At 51.0% G+C, this 21,900-nt stretch overlaps 2 protein-coding genes across 2 annotated transcripts; both read left to right on the forward strand.

Moving 5' to 3' along the window:
* The first annotated feature begins 1,576 nt into the window (after window positions 1–1,576).
* TGME49_228230 (hypothetical protein) lies at window positions 1,577–11,589 on the forward strand. Its single transcript, XM_002366404.2, has 4 exons — window positions 1,577–6,620; window positions 6,850–9,001; window positions 9,299–9,434; window positions 9,680–11,589. Exons 1-4 carry the CDS (start codon window positions 5,180–5,182, stop codon window positions 9,719–9,721), a joined length of 3,771 nt encoding a protein of 1,256 aa, XP_002366445.1. The 5' UTR covers window positions 1,577–5,179; the 3' UTR covers window positions 9,722–11,589.
* Window positions 11,590–12,695: 1,106 nt separating this feature from the next.
* On the forward strand, window positions 12,696–20,798 carry TGME49_228220 (MYND finger domain-containing protein; the record flags this gene model as incomplete). The annotated part of the gene is made up of 12 exons (XM_018780200.1): window positions 12,696–12,847; window positions 13,972–14,080; window positions 15,284–15,408; window positions 15,863–16,065; window positions 16,559–16,649; window positions 17,037–17,088; window positions 17,484–17,533; window positions 17,940–17,979; window positions 18,647–18,718; window positions 19,443–19,508; window positions 19,962–20,144; window positions 20,685–20,798. The coding sequence occupies 12 exons, from the start codon at window positions 12,696–12,698 to the stop codon at window positions 20,796–20,798; spliced, it is 1,257 nt and encodes a 418-aa protein (XP_018636095.1).
* Window positions 20,799–21,900: the final 1,102 nt, after the last annotated feature.

The following is a 21,900-nucleotide window of genomic DNA, read 5'->3' on the forward strand; positions in this document are numbered from 1 at the left end:
AAAGTTATTCGTAGGTTTTCGCGGAAGAAATATATGGCGAAAAGCAGGAGAACTGGCTCCTAAAAGAACAGTTGTTACGCGTTGTGAAGATCTGCGATCATCGCCTCTTCAGCCTCTCTGCTCCGTCAGTGCTCTGTCAGTATCGGCAAGCTTCTGCAACGTAGGTTTGCTACCTGTCTTTTGGAGGGAAACAGAAACAAACGATTGTTCCGAAGAACCTGGGGACACAACGTGAAGACACGCCCCTCAAAAGTTATATTTCAGGTCGAAGACGCACAACAGGGATTTCCATTTCTTGCGTCCGTCACCAGAGGAACTCTCGTCGTGCCATTGGTATTTCTTGGTTCTACTCCATCGGTGTGCTTCCCAGCATTTCCAGTTCCAAATGTGTGCTTCTACACTATCCTGTCCATGTGCATACACTATCTGCAATGCAACATTGTTTCTATCTTCCCCTCGAAGTGCCGCGACGAAATCATAAAGAGGTCGCATTCTTCTTCTATGCACATTGTGTGGGGTCCACACCACTTTTCACTCGTGCAGCAGATCAGCAGCTGTCTTTTTAGCTCAAAAAGTGCAAATGCTCAACTGAAAGAAATGCTTCCTTTCGCCTCTGAGAGACAATTCCTTGCTTGTACTCGAATGGGCGTGAAACGCCGTTCAGTCTACCGGGGTAGGGGCTAACAAGGTTCGCTCCCCTGCACCCCACGAGACAGGGACGCTGCAGCACTTGCTGCAGGCACCTGCTCGCAAGAACATGAAACATGAGGCAGTGCGAACTGCGGCAAGGCTGTGTGGAAAGTGTACACTTTCGCTCAGTGTCGCTCCTCAACAGCTTTTCACAGGGCACAGCTTGTCAGGTTAAGCAGTGGTTCCCTTCGAACATGTCTTCGTTTCCAAACTGTTAGGAGTCAATTCCAGCTCCTCTGATCTCATATACGAGAGTTCCCTAGGTAATTCGCTGAACCCACGCGCACTCTCTCCAACGTACAACCTTCCTTCTTCTAAAACACAGAAGCCTTTTCACCCGCAAACCTATGATGCACGACAGCAGTCCCGAGTATGTACGAAAGGCGTCTACATGCCCAGCCCAAGAACGGCGTCGGGTGAGCAGACAGCCGTGGTACTACTTACCAGAAAGAATTCTTCCTCCAAACCAGCCTGACCACTGACAACTATATTGGTTTAAGAAACTGGCCGTTTGGGAAGCTCGAAATGAGACGCGAGAAGACGGCACGGGAGTCCCCGTTTAACAATGGGGGAGACGCCTGTACAGCTGCGCAGCGCTTTCATCTGTGATTCGGAATGTGCTCGACGACAAACTTCACTGAATGCCTTTCCCTCTTCGGCGCAATAATTGCCTGGGTCCTGCCCAGCTGCAGGTAAGGCTCTGAAACCTATGTGACAAACGCAGTGCCGCCAGTGGCTAGTCACGAATGCCACAAGACGGGGCGCGTCTCACCATTGCCACCCTTTGAGCGTCGCGTCTCTCTGCGGCCTCAACGTCCTTCTGTCGCGGTTTTGTTAAGGAAGCTAGTAGGCATGTACAGTGTTGGTGGATGCTAGAACCGGCCGTCCGGACAAGAGCGCCTCAATACTACAGTTTTCTTCTAGAGCTTTGCTCCATCCAGCAGCTTTGCCAGACTTGACTAGAGCGAGCATCACTTTCTACATTCGAATGGTTATTTCGTGCTCCTCCCCTATCTGCCAGAAAAATACGTGGAACGTCTCCTGTGATTTGAACCTTTCGCGTCTCCCCCTAGAACCGTCTCCTGGAGAGACACCCGCTCTGTTTTGCCTCGTATCTCTAACTGCTGTGACGCATCCAGTTCCTTTTTAGAGTGGCACTCGCGTCGCGGAGAATTCCGTCAGACCTGTGTTTTCCTGCTGCCCACTTTCTGCGTGTCTCCGGATGGTACTGCGGGCGATGCAGCTTGTTGGCGCGTGTTAGCCGGTCTGTCTTCGCTCTTGCGGGGATAGCCGCGTGTGTGGTGCTGCCCTAGAGAAGTTTAGATTTTTTAGAAGCGTTCTTTGCGGGCGAGACAAACTTTCCAGTTGCCTGTTTGCTACTCTGTCGTACACGAATGCACCGGCCTCGTAGCTGTGTGGCTGTGCCGAGGAGACACAGCCGCGGCGATAGCCAGACAGCCAGTGGACGCGAGTTGGACTCTGGACTTCCTTCGGGTTCCTGCAGAGGAATCTCTTGCGTTTTATCCCGGCGCGCTACAGAGCTGGCGAGCGGGAGGACGCTGGCAAAGACCGGTGCGCGTGACTCAGAAGACGCCGGTCTCCGTTGAAGTGTTTCTCTCCCCTCGAAGAACTATCTTTCTCTTCGAGGAGACATCTGCGTCTCAAGCTGTGGGCTGTTTCTAGAGTTCTTGGTCACGCGTTGGAGGTTTTTCGGCGTTTTTTGAGCCAGAGACACAAAAATCTTCTCGGCTGGCGACGAGACCGAGGTTCATCGCTACATACCCCGTCTTCCCCGGCAACACGTTTCCTGTTGGGCGCCGCGTCTCAGTTTGTGGTGCGCGCCACCGGTGTGATTTCTGTGTACGGCACAGGGACGTGGGTTCGGCGCGTCTTGGTCTCTCTGCCCTTGCGAGAGTCTGAACCGTTCTTCTTTTCTTTACCTGCTTCTGATTTCTTTTCTGGGATATCTTTCCGGTCTCGCCTCCACGACATGCGAGAGCCCGAGCGCGCTGAATTCGCATTCCGAGAGTTGCGGCACAGGACCGTCGTCTCCTCACCTTCATCCTATGGCTTCTACCCCAGCCTTCGCGCTAGTGTCTCGGTTTTTTTCGTGAGGCAGGTGCCGGTATTTGCGACAGATTCGTGTCTTTCTTTGCCCTTTTTGCGAGAGACGGCATACAGGCTGTCGGGCGCTCTGTGAGTCTGCAAGCTTTAAAGCAGAACGTACGTTCTTGTGACGCTAGGAAAGAAACGGCAAGTCTTTGGCCTTGCTCTGGACACGCCGTCTCACCAGGACCGCAGAGAAGAGGGTGGTGGCTTTCTACACTAACAAAGCTAGCCGAGTGAGCGCCGATTTCACATATCTTTTTATCTCGTTGCGTGCGTGGACGAGGGGTCTCTATCGAGGCGAACCTTCCAGTCTCTCGTAAAAAAAAGAAGAAACACAAGGGGCGAGGGTGAACGGAGCTTTCTGTCAGAGTGCGTGAACGCACGCTTCGTGCCTGGATTGTGGTTTTGTCTTCTTTGGTTCGCGGTGAGGAATTGTTGAATTTCAACGGAGCCGCTTCTCTTTTGAAGCAACCGGTGCCGTTCACCGGTGTTCAGTCTCTTTTTTTCTCGGCTTTCCGGTAGCTGGCCGAAGAGGGAGAAGAGGGTCGTTGTCGGGATAGGTCCCGTGCGCGCGCACCTGCGGGAGTGTGAGAGGGTGTTCTTGCTTCGCTGTCTCCGTCTGCGAGCCTTTTTCTCTTCGATGCGCAGAAAGGCATCGTTTCTTCTCTTCCTTTCTGAGAGTATTCTTCTAGGAGGAAGATTGTCTTTACCCTCGGTGCGAAGAGGATCGTGCTTTTGCTGTGTGTCGCGCGGCCACGCCAGAAGACACCTGGAGGGCGGAGGGATAGCCTGGACGCCCTTCCCGCGTGTTTTTTCCAGTTTTTCTCGACGTTTTGTCGAAATTCTGCAGAGGAGGGTCTTGCATCACACCTTCTCGTCGGATCGACGCTTCCAGGCTTGGCGAGGGCGGAAAGACACGGAGGGTGCAGCGGATTTTCCTGCACTCCAGTGAATCTGTGCCCTTAAAACAGCTATGCAGGCTACCCACCTGCTGCCGGACTCGCCGTCGGGCACCTAGGGGGGACTCCGGTCTTTTTGTGTCTCTCCCCGCGTGTGTTTCTTTTTGGGTACGACTGTTCTCGCAAATTCGTTTTTGCTAGGTAAAGTCTCCATACCATCGGGAAGGAAAGAAGACTGGGAGAATCCATTCGATTGGGTGTCTTGTGTACCGTGTTTCTTTTGAGTACACGGGCACGGGGATTTTCAGCTCGCAGCGAGAGGAGGTGGGTGACGTTTTGCGGGAAAAGTTCCCGTCCGGTCTTCTTTCGCGGCACTTTTGTTGCAAATTTCCGAGGAAACCACAGGGATTTTTCTCTTTCTGTTGGCGCACTTTTGGCTTGCGAGACAGCGAGCTCTCCCGCGACTCTCGGAGACAAAGCTAGGAGGGCACTGCCGTCTTCGAATGTTCGCTCCAGCTTTTCCACTGAACCTTAGTGGTAGTTCCAAGCCGCGGAATCAGCACCACGCGGCCAAACTTTTTCTCCCATTATTTTTCCCTTGATTCGTCTCCAATGCACCGAGACAGCGACACGATCGCGCCTGTGTGAAACTATGGTGATCCGCGGGTCCTCTCTGTCTCGGTCCTCACCCGTCCGTGTCCTTTCCCGATCCCGAGCAAACGGTGATTGGGTTTCCAAAACGGCGCCTCGTGTGTGCTGTCTACTTCACGTGCGTCTTGGGGATTCTTCTTGAGTTGTTTCTTGCCCCACGCTCTAGGCGCGTGCCTGTCTTTGCAGGACTGCTCGTGTGTCTTCACACGCGAGTTCCGGTTCCACGCGGTCTCTCCTCGTGCCTGTCGTCGCCCAGATTCTCTCTCCCCCTTTTCACACGTGACCCACTAATTAGGCTTTCCGCAGTGGATTCGGATTTCGTGCATGCGGGTCCTCTTTGCTTCTTCGTCGAAACTTTCGGTTTTCTTGGGGTTCCGCTGCGCGGTCGCAGCGCGATCCTTCAGGTTTTTCCTTGGCATGCCCCACTCAGGGGGCGAGGTATATCTGAGATTATCTGATTCTTTTTGTCACCGCGTCGACGTGACAGGTCGCGGATGGTAGTCCAGAGTGCTTCCGTCTGAATCCGGTCGTACGAGGACCTTGCTCCTCTCACTTCCCAAGTTTCTAGATCGCCGTCGTACGTGTCTTCGACTTTTTTAACATCGGTAGCGACCTCCAGAACGAAGAGGTTGGACAAGGCAGGCTGTTTTCTCGACCCCTCAGATATGAAACGCGAGGGAGACAGACAACGCAATTGAAAAACCTGGGTCGCGACCCTCGTGGAAGCGGTGTGCAGTTGAGCAGCCTCCCCACTGTGTGTGTCCCGCGACCTCCCGCGGTCTCCGAGGCGTCGATTTCTTCTCGAGTTCCTCTCCCGTTCTCTCGGGAGAATGGATAAGTTAAATTTGCTGTCCCTACACGTGCCGCCCATATACGGCGAGCGCCAGTTTCCCGACGGCGAGGCTCTTGCCAAGCCTTTTGAGTTCCCCTCCACCACCTGGTCTCTCAAGGGAGAGGCGTCGCAGATTAGCGTCGCTGAGGGCGCTGCCCCGGCTGATGATCCCTCCTCAGACGCTTCCAGTTCCACTCTAGACGCAAAGGTCTTGTCTGTTCAACTTTCTCCCGCGTGCACCGCCGATACGCAGATGGCTTCTCCGGAGTCGATCGCGGCGCCAGCCCTCGGAGCTGAGTGTGGCGACGGCGCGAGTCTTCTCGCTTCTCCCCTTCTCCCGCCTCTCTGTTCGGCGTCGGCTGCGCCGCTCGCGTTACCCTCGCCGCTTCCAGCACCCGTAGTAGATCCTGGAGAGCCGCAGGGCGTCGAGCCACCCGTGGAGGCAGACTGTCGCGTCGGCTCGGCGGCCGCAGTTGCCGCGCCCAGCGCACCCGTCAAGAGCGAGGAGCTCGCGTCTGAGGACGTTCTCTTGACGGAGAACAAGGGTGAGGCATCAGGAGACGCAGCGTCTGTGCTCGTATGTTGCGCGGTGTCGGACGCTAATTCACAAGAAGAGACGTTCGCGAGTTCTGAGGCCCAGCCACCTGTGCCCGTCGATGGCGCCGTCACACCCACCACGCGGTTTTCAACGGAGCAAGACGAGGAAGGCGGCGCGGCCGCCGGGGTCGCCTCTGCGTGCGCCCCCTCTGTCTCCTCGCTCCTCGCGGCCTGTCTCCCGCGTTCCTCAGGCGCGACTTCACTGGACCTGGCGCTGCCACCGGGGGTCGCCTCGAGTCGGGACCCGCTGCTTTCCTCGTTTCTCGCAGCTGGATCCGAGGAAGCTTTCCTTTCTCGAGAGGCCGTTGCCGCACTCACTGCAAGAGACGCCTCATCTCTGGTCTCTGACCCTGTCGCTGGCCACGCACTGACTTCGCTCGCACTGCTGCGGGGCGTTAAGGACTCCCTCAGTCCCGCGGCGGCTGAGGCTGCAGCTTCAGCCCAGAAAGAGCTCCAGCGGCTCTTGGAGCTGCAGCACGAGCAGCAGAGACAGCGCGGTGTCCTCGTGAAGGAGGAGGAGAACGGCGCGGTGGGGAACTCGTTTCTAGGTGCCCTGGAGGAGGCGATCTGGCGTCAAGAAACTGACGACGCTGCGGCGGCGCCCTTCACAGAGAAAGCCGCAGTGGACAGCAGACCCGCGGGGAGGGAAGACTCCGCCGGAGGAGGGCCGCGGAATGCAAGAATGAGAGAAAGAAACTCGGGCGCTGGAGGCGGCGAAGATGAGCTCGAGGAAGACCCCGCCTTAGTTGCCTCTCTGCGAGAACTGTTGGAGACTCTTCCGAGAAAGAAGGAAGGAGACGCGCGCATGCTTCTCCTCGGCGAGAAGCCCTTCGTGAGACCTTGTAAGTCTTGATGAGCGCGAGCGTCTTCTAACGAAGAGGTGCCTGCACAGGCCGGTCGATACGCAGATTTTATGAAAGTCGAACCACACATATGTAGAGATTGTGTCCACGAGCAAGTGTATCTACGTGGAGATGCCTTTGAACGGGGTAGAAAGCGCGTTCCGTGTGAGAGGAGAGGTCCAGGTATTTCGATAGTAGTGTCTGCGCCTTCTGTGCACGGCTGCTACAGATGCCCGGCAAATCGTGGAGATGTGGAAGATTCACTTGGGCGAGACCGGCCGAACGACACTGAAGAAGGAGATCAGCGAGCGGACGCAGGCGGACGCGACGCTGAAGCGCCGGGTGTTATGCATTGCGAAGCTTAAGATGGCGACGCTTGAAGAGCTGGTTCAGATTGCAGAAATCACTGGCCTTCTGGAGCGTACACTGCAGATTGCCAACAAGTACGAAGCCGAGAGACAGGCGGCGCCCGTGAGTCGGCAGAATGTTTCGCGTCGGGCCCTGTCCCTCGTGTGCTCACGCGGGGCGAGTGCGCCGGGGCCGCAGGCCGCGCCTGCCTCAGCGGCCTCGCAAAATTTTCTGAGTCTCGCGAGTCGTCGGGACTCCCCTGTGCGGAGTCTGGGGTCCCTCTCCCCTTCGCTTATCTTTGATCCGTCGCTGCTCTCCGCTTGCCCTTCCTTCCCGAACCCCGGAGTCTCTTCCTGTTTCTCCACCAGTGCGAGTTCGCGCCGCTCGCCCTCGCCGGGTCCCGCGACCGCGGGCAGCGCGGCGCCTCCAAGTGGCCGCGAGGAGACAAAGGAGAGCGCGGAGCTGGCGCGACTGCTTTCCTCGGCGTCTGTGAATCTCTGCGACCCCACGGCCGGGCCTCTGCAGTGGCCCAAGGGCGAGGGCCTGCTCCTTGGCGATGCCCTGACGAATCCGCTCAAGGCCGGGAGTGGAGACAGCAGCGGCGGCTTGTCGGCGTCTTCGGCGCTCTTCGATTTGGGCGACTCCGAGTTGTCAGCAGCGGACGCGACCGCCGCAGCTGCAAACCTCTTGTCGATCATTACGCAGCAGCAGGCGCGGTCGCGCCCAGCTAGCGATGGCAGTCGTGTGGACCCGGCGCTGGCCGGCGTCGGGACCTCGGCGACCGAGGAGCTGCTCCTTGCGGCGTTCGGCGGCGACGAGGCTGCGGCGGCGGTCGTCGCGGCTCTTGCGTCGGGCGGGGCGGCAGAGCCTCAGCTCCCGGAGACACCCGCCTTGGAGCCTGCCGCGGGATTCGCGAGGAAGAGCAGAAAGCGTTCGCGGAAACGCAAGGGCAGTGGAGGGGCGCAGGCGACTGCGGGTGGAGAGAGCGGCGGCAGCGGGTCCTCGAAGCGCGTGCTGGTGGGGCCCGACATGGGAGCGGCGCTTGGCGAAGAAGACGCGAAGGCGCATGTGGAGGAGGCTGTCGAATACGCGGCTTTAGGAACCGAGCAAGGGACGGGTGCGCAAGCTGCCCTCTGTCAGGTGGAGCAGGAAGAGACAGGCGAGAGAGGAGCGGGCGCTCCGAGTTCGCCGCTTCTCACGTTGCTGGAGAAGTCTCTGGGGGGCTGTAGAGAGCAGAGCAATCGGGGGAACAACCTGGCGCTCTCACCCCTCCCGGAGGCGAAGAAAGATGAGGTGGACTTGGAGAGACAGGAGAAAGGGGAGATTATGCTGACGGTCGAGGCGAGTGTGTCGTCGCCAGATCTCTTCTCTGCATGTGCGAAAACCACATCGGAAGCCGCGGAGTTTCTTTTCGACGAGGAGGACGGCGCGGGGTGCGAGCGGCGAAAGACCGGCCTGATTGACTCCGAGCGGAGCGGTGCGCAGGCGAGCGACTCTGTGGCCACTCGTGCGCCCGCGGAACCCAAAGAAGACGGAAGAGACACTCTCACTCACGCGGTCACGACTTCGGCGGGATCCGCTCATGACAGCTTAAGAAGTTTCCTCGTCGCCACGACGCGAGACAGCGACGCGGACAGTCGAAGCACGACGAGCAGCCGATGTTTTGGGCTTGGAGCCTCAGGAGCCGGTGCGGCGTCGGAGGTGCGTTGCCGGGGCGAGGAAGCTGGATCTGAGGGCCGGTGTCCTCACGGTGAGCCGCTTGCCACGCTTCGGGCGTCCGAAGGTCCAGCCGGCGAGGCAACAGGCGCTGGAGGTGCCAGTTCTCGTGCATCGAGCGAAAGTTTCTCCCGCGAGGAGACAGGCGAAGGCTGCGGCCTCCGGGCGGTTGTGGGGTGTGCTCTGAGGCGCGTCGCCGGTGCAACGGACCTCAGCAGCCAAGACATTATCACAGATCCCTTCGCAGAAGCGTGCGCGCGGGAGGCCCATGACCTCCTCGACCGCGCGACGCGAGCTAATCTCGTGCTTGGCATCACGTAAGTCAAGAAAAAGAATGGTCGTTTTGTATTATGTACTGAAAAATGGCCTGCCATGGAATCCACTCGAATCATGAACGGTTGAACGAACCTACGAGTTCTGAGCGCTAGAGGCTCAAATTCTAGTCTTAGGTCTCGCAAGTCTTGGAGAAAGTGCAGAGAGGAGTGGAAACCACGGGCGGAGTGCAAGGTGCTTCAGGCGCGTTTCGCTTTTTAGAGAATGCGTGCGCGTGGCAAGAACTCGCGGTTGTCTTTTCCAGTTGATAGGCACAAGGTTTTGAATGATTTGTGCTTCAGACCGAGCTCCGGCGGTGAAGACTTGGTCACGGGAGGCACCCGAGTCTGTAGAAAAAGAAGTCGGGAGGACGGCGACTTGGATCTGCGCCCGACGCTCCAGATTCTGAGCACGGTCTGCGTCATGTACCTCAAAGAGGTAGGTCGAGGACTGACAGTTCTCGCACTAGAAAACGCAGTCGATGGTGCACCAAGGGAATCGCTATGCAAAAAACCATCTCCCGTCGAGGTTTGTTGAGCGTCGTTGTATGGATGTAGACATACATGCGTCTATATTTATGTTCACAAGACTGTTGGAGATGAGGAAGTCTCAGATGTTTGTGAGACAGTCTTTTTCGTTTCCGTTCTCAGTCGGTTCGTTCTGTTTGTTCCGTGTTTTTGCAGAACCTGCGTTTCCTGACGACCGAGGCGGAGGAGCTGCGGTGAAGCGGGTGTTCTCGCATCTTTTTTCTCTCTTCTTGGCATTTACCGTTTTCCAAAGAGGAGACGGCCAAGAGTCTGCGCGTGCTCTGTTTTCTGAAAGTATTGGCGGCTGCGTGTCTCGCACTCTGTGCCGGATGCGGTTCTGAGGTTCGACTGTCTCGACAGAGGCGTTCCCCCCGAGGGGAATGCGTGCGCTTTGCATTTGTGTGGACAAGCGTCACATGTATCTCTTTTCCTCTCAACAAATGTTGGTGTCGCTTGTCGGCCGGTGACGTGCATCGTGTGCAGCAGGGGACAAGCGCTCGGTGAAGTTTTTACCAGCAGCGGAACCCGCTGAAAAGACGGTGCATGCACGCAAAGGGATGTAGCCTGGCATGAATAAATGTGTGTATATGTGCGTGACATATATCTATCAGTTCATGGATTGCATCCCGCTCGCATCGGGGCGGGCGTTCTGGGGATCGAGCGTGCCATTTTTTTGAGTAGAGACGCCGTGTGCGTTCTTTGCGGCGCGTCCCAGACACTCCATCGGGATGCGGGGCAACGACGTCGACCCCGGGTATTCTCTGCATTCCCACGAGTGGGGTGGCGTTTCCGTGTTTTTCGTGGACGCGCGTGAGACTGTGGGAAAAACCAGAGAGTACATTTCTCTCCCTTCGTGTAATTTTTTGATTCGTCTTCATACCCCAGGAGAAAGCGCCCTCGATTCCGATTCTCAGACACAGCTGTTGCACGTGCGCACCCAGTGAGCTGCATGTGATGGTCAGCGCCGTCCTCGTTTCTTGTTCTCGCCGTGCATGTCAAAACGAGGGCGAACTTTTCACCACATCGCGAAAAGTGAAGCAACTGATTGGTGTAGATCCCTGTGTAGATGCATACACCTTTTTGAATAGAAGATGCATGTCAACTGTCGAAAAGCGTTATTTTAAAGAGCCAGTGGGCTCGTGTACACCCTGGCGCTCGCCTGCGGCGCCTTCGCTGTGCTCTCGACTTCTCGCTTCAGGAAGCTCAGCCGCACAGCACATGCGATTACGTGTCGGTTTTTTATGTGCGAATGTCTGCATGTGTAAGGGAGGCAAACTCACTCCCGTTGTCCCTTGGTGTGCTTTTTAATAGTGATTCTTGTCGCTTTCTTTTTAGCTGTCCCACTTGTCACGAAAGTTGTTCAAGAAATGTAACGCTCATGGTGAGGCTTCGCAAATTCGTCTTCTAACCGGGCGACACAGTCGTCCATAACGCATTTCTTTTACCCCGTTCGCCAGACACAGGGATCGCTTGGCATGGAATGCTAGTCCCTCCAGTCACACGATCTCCATTCTTCTCAGGAGAATGGTCTCTACGCCTTTCACCTACCTTTACGTACAGCCACAAACAGAGACATCATAATGCGTAGGATTCTGAGTATGAGTCCAGTTACGAGATGCAGACAACGAAGTTGTTTACGTTCTGCTGTACACCGCCATCCCGCGAGACTGTTTAGGGCGGCGAAAAGTGTTGGATCTCAAGTTTCTACGACGTGAACAAAGAAGACACAGCGGCGGATGAACAAGTCTTTTAATTAACCATGCTGACTGTAGTCTTGACAACGCTGCTGGTGCTTGAGACTTTTGAGACACCCTTCGTTGGACTGCCGTCATGTACGTTGTTCCTGGGGAGTACAGTATAGCAGAGTAAAGGCACAGCAGCACCATTTCGCGTGGTAATCGAAATCGTTTATTTGTATGTATAACGTGTATGCTTTCGGCATTTTGAATTTGCAAGATGGAGTGGTCATAGAATGGTTAAAACCAATCTCGGGCGATCGTCGGCGTGCAGGACCCGTTCCATTCTACTTTTTAAGAGTTGCGTTGCAACTTCAATCGGTGATGATCACATCAACAGCTCCAAAGAGCACTTGACGGTCGTCCTGAGACTCTGAACGCAGTCTGCAATGTCGAGCTGGTCTAAGAGCGAATCCTCGTTACTCAAGCTGCGGCTGTTTATTTAAAGATTAAACGCAACTACACGTAGTAATGCCCCGAGCTAGAGAGTCGTCGTCCGAGATCAACAGGAGCCTTGCCGAGAGTGACAACCGTAGAACAGGGACAAGAGTGGACACGATTCCGCGCGGGTCCCTGTAGGAAACACTGCAGCAGCAATAGCTTTAGGTTTGACAGAAGGAAATGCATAAACAAAGAGAGAGGAAGTATGGCAGTCGTTTCGTCACAGCCGCGTTGGCTCTCCTGCAAATCTCCTTCCAAATTCGAAACACTTTACAGCCTGGCAGGACAGTGACCTTTGGGCATTCCGATGTTTCCCCAGAAAGGTTGACTCGGCGGCGAAGGTCCCCCCTTCTCCCTTTTCTGTCACCTATTTGAAACGGCTCTCTGATTCCTAAGATACTCTTTCTACGCTTTTGGAGTTTAACTCCTCTTTCAACGGAACAAAAAAAGACAACGAGGAAATTTGCAGGGACAGGCGCGAGGCGAAAAATGGTTCTCCCTAAGGCCATTAATTCAGTCTTCTCACTGCCGTAGTGATTTTGGCTTCTTTGGGCACAAACTGAAAGACCCTCGAAGAAGTCCCAAAAAAGACCCGTTTGCCAAGTGGAGGAATAACACCTTGTGGCGAGATCCTGCTCAAAGGACGGTCCATAGAGGTTAGCCGACTTAAGTCGCTCTGCCATCATACCAGTTTCAAATTGTATTTCATATTAGAGGGAAATAAAATCTTCTTCCCGTATGTAGAGAAAAAAGTCGGGGACACTCCATTCTTGTGAGACCTCGCGGAACGAACGCACCTCGCGTTGCTTTTGGTGCATGCACGTTTCAATCATCATCCTCAACACTGTCGAAATTATCGATATACACTTTGTTTACGGATTCCCTTTAGCGGCCTTGGAACTTCCTTTTTCAAACGGACGTTGCCTCCTTCTTTTGCATTCCCGGTAGTCCCCGTTCCTTGTACCTCGGTTTCGGTTCATTAGTTCATGAACGGGATGGAATCGTCCTTGAGAAAGGACCAAGTTCTTCGGAACCTCTGGGGGAATCAGGATGTTGACCAGATGACTCTACAGATCACTCCGTACATAGCGGAGGAGTTGGTTGAGCGCCTCAAAGCGGTCCATCTAGAAGACATCGGCTCCTCAGAGTAAGAAAGAAGACATCCGATAGAATTCGCTGCAAAAACCCCAAGTTCGAACTCGACACGCGCTTTGATTGTGCAGCACGTTTATGCTAAAGCGCATCACTTTTGCATGTTCAAAGTGCGTTGTTGTCGTCTGCTTCCCGGCTAAGCGGCAATGTCAGAGTACGCTTCGACATAAAAGAATATCTGTATTTAATCGCCAGAGTTCACGCGTAGCGTTCACCCGGCGTTCCTTGTTCAAACGTTGCACATCAGATACACACACAAGCAATTTTGATTTCCGAGATCTTCAACGAAGCAGGCCAGGTACAGTTTTGTTACCCGGAGGTTAGAACATCCAAAAGTGGTGTTCGTCTTCGACCGCGGCGGAGACTGTCTGTCGAGGCGCGGTCAAAGCTAGACGACTGCCTCCAGCGCGTGTCTAACTCAGGGTGCAGTTACAGAGAAATCACTGAAAAAACACTTTTTCTACAAATTCCTCAGGGTGGTACAGCAGCGGCTGTACTCGCCGCCTCGAGAAACTCTCCATGCTGAGAAAATCTGCAGTTTTCAAAGCGGCAACATCACACAAAAGAATATCACGTTACAGAATGCCGAAAAATTTAGCTGTCGAGAAGGCGGAGACATGGTTGGTACCTTTGCCTCTATTTATGTCGCTACTAAAGAGCAACCAAGTGTGGTTCCACGATCCTATAGGCTTCTTCCATTGGAGGATTACAAGTTCCTGTGGACTTGCTTCTGCTACAACGGCCCAGCCCGTTTCCCGCATCACCTCCATCATGTCTTTTCTGGACTGAAACACCTCTCGCTGCCATTACACCATCATTTTTTGTCGCTACACAGTTGAAGACATATCTCTGTGGATGTTAGCTTTGCCGAAGTGAAGTGGACTGTCTTGCTGTTTTCTCGCTAGCTGGGCTCTTGGCATTGTTTTGCCTGCGACACGTCCTGCCGACAAGTGGGAAGCATGGGCAATGCAAAAGTCCTGCAAAAATGAGGATTTGAACACGCAGAAGTCCAGAAATTGAAGGGATGAACACTTGTCTTCTGCGTGCGTCTATTATTGAGGTTAAGAAGTTAATTCTCGATTCCTGGACGTTTACGCAATCCGTCTGTAATTCTCTCAGATGGTACACTCACCACCAAGTTGTGCAGCAGCTGAATCTGCACGCCCATCAACAAGCTAGTGCTGCAACCGACGAGTTTATCATGGATACGATAGTTACAAAGGACAAAGTAAGTTAACAGCGATAAACACTTCCATTCAAATACATGAAACCACTTGTACTCATATATATATATATATATATATATATATATATTCATACAACAGCGTTATTTAAGAAGGTACACCACCGGGTGCGAGCAACCAAAAATGCCGCAAAGCATGAGAGAAGAGAAGGAAAAGCGTTTGGTAACTTCTTCTTAGGTTTTCACCGGTATCGAATGTATCAGAGCTAAATGTGAACCTTCCTCAACGCTTGCTTCACTCGTGAGAAACAACCGACCACAAGCGAATGGTCGCTCTCGTATTCGGCGCCGGTCGTCGTCGGAACAAGTCACACATCAGTTGAGATCGGTGGATAGGCAACGTACTTGATCTTTTTTATAAATAATGTGTTCTGTCTCAGATTAACTGAAGCCTTACGGAATTAGCCTTCATTACATAAACTAACTGAATAATGAAAGCGACGAATATTCTGTTTTCATTCCCCGTGGTACTCACAGACAACGAAAGGCAAAAGGAGCACACAAACCGTAACATATCAAAACCGAGACGTGGAAGCTAGCAAGATGGTTCTGAAGTATATCCAAAAGCCACACCGCCTGGATGTTTGGTGTAGTTGTATTTCCACTTGCTATAGCCACTGCCTTCCTCGGACATGTACTATTATGGGGAGAGTGATACCTGTAATTATTTTCAGTACACAGGCCCCCGCAAGAGAGAATCCAAAACTTGCATGTGCATATTTGATGTGGTGTCTAGGGAACTTCAGCATTGTCTGCGTTTTGTCTCTGCCACTTAATATGCCTGCAGGTCTCGGTCCTTATCGAAGAACTCATTCACATCGAGCTATGGAAAGAAAAACTCTTTCCCTTGCTGAAAGGGCACCTGGCAACACTGCCGTCAATCCTGAGTTACATTCCGGTATCCTGCTTTCGTGAAAGCATCATTTGCGGCGCCTGCACTACCACACAGACCGGAGAGCGAAGCGTCACTGTTCCTTGACGGTGGTGCCTTTAATAATCCTAGAACAACCTCTCTTGCAGCTTCACCTTCGCTTGAATCCTTGTAATGTGCGAGCCAAGTTGCAGAGCGTTGAAAACGTGTGCAGGTCACTTGCTTCGTCAACATGAGGTTGATAATCCTTCTTTTCTGAGGTCGCAGAAAACCGGGCAGACGGCGAAAAAGTAGGGCGCTGTTCTGTCTCTTCTCAGATCTACCATGAAGCTCTCCTAGTCAACTTGTTGGAAGTTCTGCTCTATCACAAGACTGCTGCACAGGCGGCCGATGCTCACCTCGTCGACCTTGTCGATTATATCAACCGACAAGTTGTGTACCTGTTGAGCAGGCAAGAGAACCCCGTTCATACAAAAAGATATGTAGATCTGTATAAAGAGACAAAGACTGTATACTCGAAGACGTTGTGGTATATTGGGATATACCGCGACTCTTTCAGTTTATAGAAGCATCCCGCGTTGCTACATATGCCAACAGCTGAACAAATCAGATCTCGAGGGATTAACCAGTTTTCGAAGAAATCTCAGGATAACTTGCAATGCACTGCGGAAACGCAGACTTTCACGAATTCCTACAACTGTGGAAGTACACGCCTCTGAGTGTGCACACGTTTAGGCACTCGTTGGGATCCTGCTCGGGGTATGTACAGAAAACGCGGAGTCATCCTGTCACAGAGAAGATTTTCCCCAGTCTCTCCATAAAGAGGCGAAAGGAAGGCGCCTGTTAAAAGGATCTGTTGTTGTGCTTGTCTCTCTACACTCGTCTTCTCTTCACAGAGACATCACGCAACTTTCCAGTCCGTTGCCGAGTGTCGACAAAGGCGCCCAGGCGCTGCCGTCTGATGAAGAAGAGCTCGACCGCCAGGCAAAGGACCATCAGTTCAAAATCTGCATGACTTGCCTGTCCATTCTTCGATTCCTGACGGATCACCGCGACGGCCTCCCGGTCACAGTCACGACCCGCCTTTTAGACCAACATGGTAAGGAGGGAGGCGCAAAGAGACAAGAATCTGTTCTTGCCGTCGTTTCTCGCCGCATTGAGGCAGACTGTTTGCGCCTGCGTAGAAGCTGGAGCCTCTAAAACGGTTGCTGCGCTGTGTGCGTAAAGCGCACCCGGTCACGCGGAAACTGGGAAGAAAGAAGATACCGCAGCAAGAGGAAACTGGAAAGCTCTGCTCGCGTGTCTCACTTTCTCTTTGAAAGTCAACTCTCTACTTCGCACTGTGTACCCCGTGATCCTCGCCTTCTTTTCGACGAAACAAAGAGAGGCTTTTCCATGCGCAAGAGGCCTGTGCTCTTTCAAGCGGATCCCGCGTTCTGCGTGGACAGGGCGCAGGGTGCCTCTGCTCGCAAGGTGCTTCCACGAGAAGGCGCAGGACCCTCCAACTCTGCAAGCAGCCTGCGTTTTTCCGTGGTTCTTTTGGACAACAAGGTTATGGTTCTTTTTCTCTCTCGCCTTCTCGTTGCTCGCAGACATCCTCCTATCTCTCGTGTCTCTAATGGAACGAAAGCCGTGGTACAGGACGCGTCCAAACGGAGAGAGAGAGTTCTTCGAGGACCAGCAGTAAGTCTCGAATCCACTTCTACACCCAAGTCCCGGTGAGGTCACTTTCAGACAACGCTGCCTGTTGGGCTGCGTGACATGAGTCGAAGAGAAAGAGACACAGTTGATACTTTCGTACACACAAATGCGTGTGCATGTCCATGTACATACGAATACCTTTATATATATATATATATATATATATATATATATAATTGTGGAAAGAGGCGCAAGTATATGGACACGTGTGGGTGGTTTTAGACGTTGGACGCAAGTGTAAATAATAAGAAACTAAGGTGAAATCGTACTAAAGGAGTACTGGAAGGTGATCCTGGAGACTTTACTCAATAAAAATTGTTTTTCAAAGACACATTTTCGGATGCGACTCTTCGCTCAAACTCCGCGCAGATGGACGCTTCAAAGGAGTGACGAAGCGAGCATGTCAAAAGTGGAAGCCCAAGTAAGAAGGGAAAATCTTCGATGCATTCGACTGCTGAACAGCACAGTGATACACAAATATACAAATAAAAATCAGTAGACATAAATATATACATGCAAACCTTTATAGATACATGCATATATTTAAATATATATATATATATATTTATATATGCATATGAATGTGGTAGGTGCATGTGTATCAGGGCCACTGTTGCTGTTTGCTGTGAAGGAAAGGTCGAGTTTACGTCCTCTGTTTCTTGTTCGCTCCTGCATATTCCATGACAACACACACACCGTTAAGGTGCTGACGGCACTCGTTTGGAGAAGACTACGCGATTCAGAACATCCATAGACCCATTCGGCGTTTCGTTTCAAGCGGGAGAATGCTGCCTGTTCTGTTCTCATCTCTGCCAGGTGTGGCTGTCGATCTACAACCTCGTGATGGATCAGGAGTGTCGAAACAGGCAAGCGAGAGGTTTTTGGCATGCGTTTGGCATGCAGAATTCCACAGCAATGCGCGTCCGTTGAGCGCATGACGGAACAGCCCTCTGTCCCGGGCATGGATCCGGCGGGAAGCAGGCAGCTACGTTTCCATTCTCGTAGTTTGAAAGTTGTCGGTCTTGCAGGAATACAGTTTCTTTTGCGGCTGTTGCCGAGGGTGGAAAGGCTCGAGAAACATGTAACCTAAGTCTTTCTGAGCACGCCCATGCGGGGCACTGGTACACTTATTGTCTCTTTTTTTGGTCGGGCACCAATGGAGAAACAAATCCCCTTTCTTGTGGGGTCCTGAAACACTCGTGAAAACGTAGGAGTCGAGAACTCCTCAAAAAACGGCCTTTTGCGTTTTTCCGCTGCTTCTTTGCTCATCAGATATGAAATGACTACCTACAGACGCGACACACTGTTGCGGGTACGGACCTGAGGAAGTCGACGTCGACAAACGTCAGTGCTGCATGCAATTGGCTCTCTTTCGCACACGCATGCAGATACGTTCATCCTTGTACTTTATGAGATATGGGCAGATTTGTATGTCAATCTTTCAGTGCATAAATATTTAAAGACCCATAGTCGCTTAGCTCTGGTCCATTTACCTCCCTATACACACTCGAGTATTTATAGCGAGAATACTCGATTTTTGGTCTCCGGTTGCCGACGTGAATTTGGAGTTGCTGAGACAATTGAAGGATTCAACTGTCTCGCCCTTCACCTCTCAAAAAACAGACCGCGACGCTGTCACGTTTTCGCACATGTCCTTGAATTTTCTGTCTCTCTCTGTCGATCGAGTGCCGGGTATCTGCATGCATCGGTAGCTGGTAAAAACATGCGTACGGAGCGCTCCTCAAGAGAAGACACTGAAACCTGTTTGATGCTTCGAAAATGTTTTTCCTTTGACACCCGAGAACAGAGTCGATTCACGTCCAGGCGTAAATGTGTATGTGTATACATACATTCATATACATAGGTTCATGGAGAGGTCTATATCTTTATACATATGTATCTTCACATGCATTTGGAGATACGTGCATGTATGCATATATTTATACCTGGAGACGAACCGACTGTGCTTCTTGTTTCAGCTGCGCAGACATCTGAACGAAACGGTCCATGACCAGATTCCTCCACTGATGGATTTGCATCGCGCGCTTGAAGTGAGGGAAAACTAAAAGTGAGAAAAGTGCAGGCGTTTCTGTTTCACGCGCGCCTCTAGGAAATTGACAGTTTTCCCTATTTCCAACTAGGGAGCGAGAAAAATGGTGTTCTTCAACGAAGCCTGAAAAGCTGTCGCGTGAACAAAGACCTCAAACGCTTTGGTTTTCTAGACAACCAAGGACCAAGAAAAAAAGGTGACTTGCCCAAAACCTACCTAATCGCTTCAGAAATACAGAGCAGTCCTAATTTCTTTGGCGTGAAATCTTTCTCTTAAGTTGATCTGATCCGAAAAAATGTTTCAGCAAGGTGTCTGGATGGATGTATGAAGAGGCCTCTTAGAAAGTACCACATTGTCGCTGCCGTGGGTCCAAACATAGTGACCTAAGACCTAAGTGCATGTAATCAACTATGCATTATGCACAGAAGCATGCCGCCTCAGATGTATCTATCACAGATATACGTGTGCATGCATGTGAATACCTGAAAATACATGCACATGTACAACCGGATGCGATTATATATAAAATACACAGGTAAGAACATGCATACAAAATTCTATATGGCTGAAATTGAAATCGCATGAAACAGCATTTATATATATATATATATATATATATATATTATGTAGGCGCCAAACATAGAGGTATTACAGTATATTTTTAAAAGGACTGGATTTCTAGCATTCCCCGGATTAAGCGATCTGCGAATGTCTTCGTCCTTCAGCAACTGGCAATCACAGGCCAACACCCTGAAGAGAAACACAGAATTCCTCCCATCTTGGTGGAACTGGTGAGTTTAAATGTGACATTTCTTCTCACAATGATATCTAGAAACACATATATATATATAGATAGATAGATATTCATCTATGTATACATAGACAGATGTATACGCAAGCATGCAGATATGGGTATACAGTGATCTGCAGGCATATCGTCGTATCAGTATCTATGTAGATAAAAGGAGTCTCTCTACATAATGGAAAAGTGTCTACGTATTCGTGCTAATGTGTGACTGTAGATTTATGTGAATATCTATGCATATAAAGATACGCACACGCACATGAAAATGCAAGGACCTGAGAGTCGTTGACGCTTAACTGTGAGTTTGGTCAGGTTTCCGTGACAGCAACAGAGCGTTCACGACTTGCTATGCATTGTTGAAGGATCAGCATGCATCAAAGCTGCCTAGGTGAAGTTGCATGTAGCCTCATTATGTGTGCGTGTGTTGGGGCGGTGGCAGAGCGCAGAGGTGAGGGAAAAGCTTCTGGATGCCTACGCAGGAAAGTGGAAAGAAGTCGCAGAAAGACAGAAAACCGTGTACAGTGAAGCGAAGGAAGAGGACCTCTCCCGCCTCTCCAACTTCATGGTTGCGCTCCCGTTCGAATCCGCAGCCAGCAAACGCTGCAGAACTTGTGGCCGACATGTAAGCGCTTTTGTTGTGGACATGGTCAAAAAGCGGTACCGCAACGGGCGGGGAAGTACAAACTTTCTTGTAGATGAGTGCGTCTCCCGCTTTCTCTCTCTCCAGATACAGAGGCATACGTACACACGCAAAGCTAGTCGCCATCGACCGATCTGTCCATCTATACACATACATATATATATATATATATATATATATATAGAGAGAGAGAGAGAGAGAGAGAGACAGCGAGAGAGGTGGATACATATGGAGAAGCAGTGTGTCGGTAAAGAGGTGTAGAGGTATATATATGTATAATATTTGTCTGGTTGTAAACGTGAGTATAAGTGCATTTCGATCACTAGTTTCGTTCCGTCCGTGTGCGTACATTCTTGAATAAATATGTGTTCATTTAGACATTAAATATATATATATATATATGTATATATATGTATATATATATACACATCTGTCGGTTGGGTTTTCTCTGTTCGTGTTGCTTTGTCTGCGTAAAAGTTTAACAGAGCTGCTTGCGTTTTTTTCGTTGCTCTTTTTTTTCAGGCAGACCAGAGATGCGCAAAATGCAAAGTGACGTGGTACTGCACTCGCGAGTGTCAAATCCACGACTGGCGAAACCATAAAGAAATCTGTAGAGCTGTCTCCCCAGCGACCTGAGCGGTAAAACAAGAAGACGCGGACTCCCCGCTTATGCCGAAACATACGCGTTCCTGGAAGAGGCTTTTTCTCTTCAAAATGTAGCAACTTATCACAGGTTCTCTCTTCTTCTCTGTCGAACTGACTCTTTTTCCCTAGTTATGCATCGTATATATATATATATATATCCGCATGCAGTTTCTCGCACGCAAAGAGTAGCCGACGCGACGCACGACGGCATTCTATACTGTTTATTCCCTATGCAGCACACCATATTCGCCGAACTCGATGTCGTATGTATATATGCATATATATAAACACACGTATGTGCATATGTTTTCACGTACATAGTAGTATATATATATATATATACTGACATTCATAACTGAAGGGGAGAATCTCATACTTCTTATACCAAGAAGGATGACTGCTGCCGTTGCCGGCGCCTGCACAGATCTTCCGCATTCGAGCGTACAATGAAGAACTTCGCTTTCTCTTTCCTTCTGAATATTTTATCACCTTCTCTTCAAAAGCTTGTGTTTCTTTTCATTCCCCTCAGGATTCATGTCTATCTTCGTCTCTCTGTATCTGTATCTCTACTTCTATACTGTCTATCAATATATTTCTCGATGCACTTATGTATACATCTCTACTTCAAGGCATATATATATATATATATAGTAACTACACATAGAATCATGTAAGAGTTATCGGTGTTTCTTTGTCTCCGAGTCTCAGTTTTTTTCATGTTCCATCGTGCATCTCTTTCCGTGTTTGTATCCCTTTCTTCCTGGAGGCCTCAAACTGCTTATATCATCGAGTGTCAGTGAAATTATGAATTTTCTCCTGCATAAGGAAAGCCTGTTCATGCATGCCTGATGAATGAAACATCAACACATTGTCTAAACGAATTCTTCAAAGAGGTCTTTTCCTTTCTTTGCACAGAGTTTTCAGCTCATCGACCCTTACGTCTGATGCCACCACTCCAATATACGGGCACGCACAGATACCTAAGCGCACACATAAACACCTGTATATAAGAATAAAAGCTATATATATATATATATATATATATATATATGTAAATATATATGCATATATTTTGGTATAAGCGGAGTTCCCT

Source organism: Toxoplasma gondii, chromosome X (assembly GCF_000006565.2).
Source record: "Toxoplasma gondii ME49 chromosome X, whole genome shotgun sequence".
NCBI lineage: Eukaryota > Apicomplexa > Conoidasida > Eucoccidiorida > Sarcocystidae > Toxoplasma > Toxoplasma gondii.

Coding starts and splice junctions, on each gene's coding strand:
- TGME49_228230 (XM_002366404.2), top strand. CDS start 5,180: ATGGATAAGTTAAATTTGCTGTCCCTACACGTGCCGCCCATATACGGC. Junction 6,621..6,849: donor GAAGCCCTTCGTGAGACCTT/GTAAGTCTTGAT, acceptor CGGCTGCTACAG/ATGCCCGGCAAATCGTGGAG. Junction 9,002..9,298: donor AATCTCGTGCTTGGCATCAC/GTAAGTCAAGAA, acceptor TTTGTGCTTCAG/ACCGAGCTCCGGCGGTGAAG.